Source organism: Strongylocentrotus purpuratus, unplaced genomic scaffold, assembly GCF_000002235.5.
Source record: "Strongylocentrotus purpuratus isolate Spur 01 unplaced genomic scaffold, Spur_5.0 spur5_contig_845, whole genome shotgun sequence".
NCBI lineage: Eukaryota > Metazoa > Echinodermata > Echinoidea > Camarodonta > Strongylocentrotidae > Strongylocentrotus > Strongylocentrotus purpuratus.
Genome location: NW_022145552.1, coordinates 1,600,857 through 1,608,380, shown reverse-complemented (window position 1 = coordinate 1,608,380; position 7,524 = coordinate 1,600,857). Strand labels below are relative to the sequence as shown.

The following is a 7,524-nucleotide window of genomic DNA, read 5'->3' as shown; positions in this document are numbered from 1 at the left end:
CCATGAAAATCTCGGAATATGTAGTTGTGCTATATAATTTCCGAACGGGAATAGCTAATCGGTCGATTTTAGTCAAGATACATCGTTTTATAGCTTAATTAATATCTTGACCTTGAGAGGGAGCTATACAACATAAAGTGTTTATTATTTACAATTTCATAAATTTAGAGTCGATTTCGACCTCGACAATGATCACTGCATATTGTAGGATCGCATATGCTTCCAATATGTTCATTTGAACCAAATTCATCATCCCATACCAAAACTTTGTATTACCTTTAAGGTCTAAAAGGGAATTAACTCTGTGTTAAAGGACATAAGTTAAAGCCCTTCTCGCTCTCCGCAGATAAAGCAAGGGGAGGGGGTGGGGGAGGAGGGGGGGGGGGTAATGGAAAAGAGCTTAAGGGACTAGGAGCTGAAATATTGCTGATAAAGCAACCATAACACCCTCTATCTATTAATTGAAGAGCTCCTTTAAGCTCTCAAACTCGAGGTAGACGGCCATCCATACACAGGGAAAGTTTCCCAGATTTCCAAGAATCCGGAAACCTGGACTTTTAGCAGAATATGCACCATCAGGGATGCAATAATTGAGCAAATGTTAAACCAGTGCTCAGACTCATTTCTTGCCGACCTTTCCCTCCATTTCTCATTGTCCTTTAAAGATGGATGACCGAGGTGGAGATAGCATCTTGTTGCGTGACGGTTATCGCTCCTCCTGTCCGTCGTTCTCCTTCTCTGCGAGTGCATGATCCATCATTTCTTCGATCCTGGTCATCTTCTCACGAGGCTTCCCGACCAGCTCCCCCCTCGCTCTCTCCTCCGCATCGATCTTGGTCCAATCAGAGAAAGTGATGGGCGTTACCCCTGGGAGTCAAGATGAAAGAAAGATTATGCAAAATAGAGGAGTGTTACGATTCTCCCGCTGGCTTTTCGGCTGGCTCGCTAGACGCCAAGGGAAACAGCGGGAAGAGATTTCATGGAGGAAATAAAGAGCCTGTCAGATAACCTAGATCATCGCAGTGTAATCTGCATTACCAATTGATAGATTCATGGAGCTTTTCATTGAATATTGATGTCATCACTTTAGGAGTGGCATGTTGTGTCAAGTCAAAAAGCATGTGATATGTCTACCCAATTGAATCTTGCAAGGTTTATTAGAAATCTTCTTCTGCCCTCTTGTCTGCCCTCTCTTTTTTTTTGTGAAGTATCTAGTGAAACAAATCCATAAATCATTTTCTTAAAATAATTCACAAAAACCACTTTAGTTCATATAAATTGTGATTGCATGCACAGCAAGGCAAATGCCAAGTATCGTCTAGCATACGTCTCACGATGCGACTGAGAACACAATGCACATATAAAAATAATGCCATATAAAGCTTACAGCAGTTCAGGATGAAACAAAATGAAACATAACATTACAAAAGAGAAACAAGAAAGGGTACCAAAGAGATTTGAAACAAAGATTTGAGAGATAGAAAGATAGAAAAATAAAAGTTGAGAGAAATAGAAAGAGATAAGAGATTCAATGAACATAAGAGAACAGAGGGAATGAGAGAGAGAGAGAGAGAGAGAGAGAGAGAGGGGAGAGGGGAAGAGACATAGAGAAATAATACTATTAATAATGGATAAAACAGTAGCTAACAATTTGAAAAATAGTGACGAAACTCCAATCTCATAATATAAGAACATTAGCAAGGTGTTTTTTTAGTAGAATTAAATATTTATGATACATGCATTTCTCTTTAGGAGGGAAGGGGCAAGGGAAGGGGAAATGTTTTCAATGCATGGTGCACTTAATGTATCAGAGGTTAACTACTGAATGTACTTTCCAAAGGTGGAAAGGAGAGCCTAAATATCTTTTATACTTATCAAAGAAACCTGAGAAGAATATATATTGACCAATTTTCAAATGTCATGCATACTTCAATAGTGGAGAAAACACAAAAGTCTCGCCTGGCGTTGCCCATATTCAAAACAGCAACAACTTGTATGTTACATGTACACTTTCTGTTGCCCATAAAAGTTCGGAAAATGTCTTTTGTATACCTCTTTTCTTGAAATGACTGTAACAATATATGTTTTTTTCTTGATAGATAAAGGTTATATTATCTCAGAAAGTTATTGACCAATCTCTATGATACTTGAAAGAAGATATAATCTTTTTCTTTCAAGAATAAATCATATTGTCACAAACATTTTACGAAAAAGAGGAAATAATTTGTTGTTTTAATATAACTTTATGTAAATGTAAGATAGGTTCAGAATGATACTACCAGTATTACACACAATTGGAGAATTTATTGTTTCTGTTAAGATCCAGAAGGACGTTAATTCTCTGCAAAAGTGACAGGAGTTATGCCCCTCTGTCTCTCAACAAATGATGTAATACAAGAAACTGTTGGCAGAAACATCAACAAACAGGAATACAGCAGTATGTACATCCGTTTCATTGACCTGCCTGTATAGAATTAGCAAAGGCTTCAAGCAAAACGCATATATTCCAGTGCTTTGCTTGGCTCTCCACATAAATGAAAACAAAAGCCAAGAAATAACAACCATATTACCTACTGTACCGCAGTTTGACATTGTATTTTGCTCATTGATTCAAGCATATTTTGGACTTTTCATAAACTTTGAAAAGAACTTTTTATTCTACAACCCTTCTATGGCCTTCATCTCTCTCTCTCCCCCTCTCTCTCTCTCTCTCTCTCTCTTGCTCTCTCTCTCTGTTAAACCCCTTTGAAATGTTAAAATACAAAATTTTGAATTTTTATAAATCCTTTAAAATGGGCCCTTTTCATATCAAAATGTTTTTAAAATGTGTTGTACATTCAGGATGCCACTACTCATACTGGATTGTTGCACATCTATAATACCAGAAACAACATTTAGCATCCAATACAAATAGATAAGAGAAATTGTTTTTCCTTCATCAAATCATTTATACCCTCTTTAAGTCTACAAAATGGATCCCCTTTATACTGATTGTTCATTAAAATTATCTTATCTATAAATGTAACCTAACTTATAGAATACACCCTGAATAGAGTGACATGCACTATGGCTGAAACAAGAAACATGTTTTATCTCATGATCACCTTCCCTGATAGGAAAATGCTTCCCAATAATATACAACCTCATTTTGCTATAAGTCAATTTAATTTCCAATTGGTATACCCCCAAGCAATAATGAAGGTCCTTTTGTTGCCTTAAATGGCCATTTCCGAGCAAAATCCCGGGCTAAAACAGTCCATTGTTGCTGTTCCTGTGAAGGACTATTCATAGGCAATAAAGTGCAGCTTTTTTCAATTAATTGCTAGTCAATATGTGCCATGAATAAAATAGTGCAATCATTATTTTATTGTTCATTTCTGATACCCTAGCATCCAGGATCCAAATTAATTTCAGCATTGATAGATATGCACTGTCCTCTTGATGCTCAAATTAATTGCAACAGTCCAATCATTTCAATTTATTAAAATGATGTTCTATCTAGATGGTAATTGCAAATATTAGATAGCCAAAGCACACATAGCTCTGGTCTGAGGGTGCTTATCAATCATTTCAATACCAATGGGTGAATGCTGCGCTAATCTTATGATACTAAATTATTAACTTGTGTTTTCCCCAACCTCCAAACTCTAAATTATGGCTACATTAAAAATAAACTAAGCAACTAAAACCACTCACAAGACAAAGACACAACTTTAGCTTATAATTTCACCCTTAAGATGGTCTATTTTCATCTGCACATCCTCTCGTTAGCACAGCTTATTGGATCATGTGAATTTTATTGAATACTACGACGCTAACTTATTCATGCTTTCCTCTATAAACCTTTTTGAAGACACCATATACTCCACAGATTCCATTCCATACACTTCAGACAGCCCCAATCCCTTCAAAAACTTTTGATTCAATTTCGGAGCTCCTAATGCACAATGTGATTTGCCAGCTTCCCAATAATTCCATCCCCCGGTGATTACCCCTAACAAATTCAAGGAGTCACCGTTGGAACAAATTCGAGCGTAATTGCGGAGCCCTCCCAGGACCAAGAGACGGGCCCGGCTCCCACCTTCGAGGTGGAGAAGAAAGAATTATTTTCAAATTAGGCCAACATTACTAGAGGCAGAGATGACTTCGACAAGAGAATTACCTCATGAGCCTCCCTGATGCAAAAAACATTCTACAAACACCACCCAAATGAGTTGGAGGAAACACCTAACAGACTTCTACTCAATCGGGAGAGGGAACATGGAGAGGCGGGAAGGAGAATGATTTCAAATTATCACTATTTTGTCCCCCATGTACTGTGCATTGGATAATTTGATAACCTGTTGTCGCCCCGGGCAACGCATCAAACAAATCAAAAATGTTTGATGAAGAAACGCTTTGAATGGAGAGAGAGAGAGGGAGGGAGGGAAAATAAAAATGGCTTTTTCTCGTTATGTGATATGGCTTGATCAATGAAGAGGATTCTCAAGATGATGAATAATAGTTCCCTCTGAATTAAAAACTGATTTCTCTCATAGTCCTTCATTCTCATCCATCCTCTGGCTTGATTTAAAAGAATTCTTCATGGAACTCATAATAATGCTCTTTCAGGACCAGATTGTGTTCAACATTGATTAACCTTATTTGTTCAGACATCCATTTAATGTTTTTCTGACAATAGGTCTGTCGTCATCAGCCAAGTTGGCTAAACAGCCCGCTATTTTGTGATCCGGGAAATGAGCCCGAAGTTACAAAATGCGTCTTCATCAGCTCGAAACTTGAGCTCGAGAATTGTTCTCAATGTTCCCGCATAGTGTGAGTCTTTGGGCGGGTTAAGACAGACCACAGATAGAGGGCTTTTTTGCAAACTAGCCAAAGATATCTTGGGAAGGCATCCTGAGCAAAGAGCCCACTATCTGTATCTTCACCTGCCAAATAGCCCGCTATTTCGTGGTCTGGCTAATTTACTGGATCAGAAATAGCGGGTTATTCGGCCAACTCTGGCTGATGAAGCCAGGCCTACAAGCTACAGATACAAGCCAAGTACTTATGTATACATTATGTTGTAGCACGGGCTGTATACATTGCACAATAACCATTTCTTTTACACATTTTCCTCTAGAGCATATCCCAGCAACACAAGACAGACAGCCTTCATTCAATATTAACAAATTGAGGGCTGAAGTTGAAATTTTGAAATAAAAAATGTGCCACTGCTAATGTAAAAAAATAAATAAAACTTGAAAATTTGTACTCCCTTTTTAATCTACCGTACAGTACATTTTTATTTGGATGTCAAATGTCAGGGGGGGGGGGAGGAGAAATCTGAAATCCATATTATAGTGACACTCATCAGTTAAAAGGAGAGGAGCAATTGTAATGACAGTTCAACTATCATCTTCACATATAGCACAAGGTATTTTAAGTTTGAACAATGGATGTGCCAACAAGTGATTGAATGAACGTCCTTAAGTTCTTCCCCCCACCTTCTGCACTATACAAAGCAGAACAAAACAATATTGATGGATATTCATGACTTGCGACTGTGCCTTGAGTGGGTTTCGAATGTCTTTCTTTTGATATTTCTTGAGAAATGTGATCTCTGTAACGGGAGCACAAGATACTTGGAAAAGCAAGCAAGAGTGATGTTAAGTTGAAGTGTCAACGTTGAACACTCGACATTTAAAGGCAAAAGGTGACATTTTCACCTATAACACATAAATCTAAAGCTTTGCTTGAGGGAAAAACATTTGAAGCATTAAAACTGATAGTAGGCTTTAGTTCTGTCAATGCATGTTTGAATAAAAGAAACGGGTCAAATGTTCATAGATAGTTTCTTATACATTGTATACATAACCTATATTTGTATATACAGTAAATGGGTTGCTTGGACCAGCAAACTATATACAAACTTAAAGGTAAAGACCAGTATTGGAAACGCCCCAATTTCAAAAAATGAAATGGAAGCTCTCATTACCAATCATGTGAAAGAATATGTTTTGACTAATACATGATGATAAAAAATTTGCCGGGAAACCGCCTACTAATTCATATATTTGGTAAATTTGTTTCTCTCATGGTCTGTGAGAGATATAGGGTAGTCCCATATACATCTTTCTGTGTATAGTGCTTGTAACTTTACGAAGAATGGGCCAAATTTCTTATCATTTTGATGATTCCAGAACCTTGCAGATGCTAGATGCTAGATGATCAACCTTTTCTGATCGATTCCACAACGTTTCTTTCACAATGCAATCGCATGACCATAACTGGCCTTTACCTTTAATAAAGAACGGGGTTGAAAATCGTAATACTGAAAGTCATGAAAACATCATTACTTTTGAGCCAACATTTTATTGACATGCACAGTCAGTGAATTTGAATATTATTTTTTTCCCTTATTTAAAGGTAGAGTATTCTACTGACACTGCTTCAGATTCATGCATATGTGGGAAATGACTGTTGCTCACAATGTCCCAATGTGTCCACAGTCATTTCCCACAATGCATCACCAACTGATGACGTAAGCTGATGATGCTTGGGTACAGGAACCAGATATTGCTGTGTGAACACCTTCAACAAAAGATGGCGCAATTGAAAATACATTTACAACAGTGGTAGTGATGTTGGCAAGGCTGCCTTTTAAAGCCCGTCTTTACTAGTTTAAACAGGAGGGATTAGACCACCCAGTGTGGTCATGACAGGTGGCTATCTCATCAACTCAGGTCTCGATTAACATAAGAAAAAGAGGATCATGGGGGACCAATGGTCAACTATTAGGCATTGTTTCTATATATAGAAGGAGCAAGTAGCTACAAGCAGTACGGTGGGGCTTTAATACTCAGTTATGAAATACCTATTATTTAGTTGTAATGTTTAGCCCTTTCAATGTCATAGGTCATCCAACTCAATTTATCAATTTATTGTATCTAAAAAAAAATAAACTGTGAAAATTTAGTCTTTATCTAGAAAAAACAAAACATGCCCATAAACAGTGAATGTTGATACCATGCAACTTCATACAATGATTGATCGTAAATGTACTATGACTGTAAACCTATTTCAAAGATTGATTATTTGAAATACATGCATGAGTGGTTTTGTTAACTAGTGGCAAAACAGAAATGAGAATTCCAGTTAAAATTACATTACACTACCAGTATTTGAGAATCTCATTTTTCATAATGCCGGAGTAACAGAACTTGAGAGTACCCTTAACACTAAAAAAAGTACTCTTTGATAGAATGACTCAACTACATTAATAATTTTGACAGTATCTACTTACCCTTGACTCATTAAAGTCTGACTTCTAACGATTGCTATATGCCCTACATTAGATGAACATGTAGGGTTTAGGAAAGATACTCCCTTAGAAATCTACTTAAACATTTAAAACTCTCAAACATGTAAAGAAACAAAATAGAAGGAAACAAAGAAGAGGGACAGATAACACCATCATAATTTGGACACTGTTTTAGAAGGATTTGAATAAGTTTTTTTACAGCAGCAAAAGTGCTTTGAAGC

General features: G+C 37.0%; 1 protein-coding gene across 3 annotated transcripts in view; it reads right to left on the bottom strand.

The window, feature by feature from the left end:
- Positions 1-391: 391 nt before the first annotated feature.
- LOC115926669 (NADPH:adrenodoxin oxidoreductase, mitochondrial-like) overlaps positions 392-7,524 on the bottom strand; it is a 55,214-nt gene continuing 48,081 nt past the window's right edge. For all 3 annotated transcript variants that reach the window (XM_030991697.1, XM_030991702.1, XM_030991707.1), the window contains exon 11: positions 392-867. In XM_030991697.1, the coding sequence (XP_030847557.1) occupies positions 707-867 (161 nt within the window). In that variant the 3' untranslated portion in view covers positions 392-706. The remainder of the gene's footprint in view (positions 868-7,524) is intronic.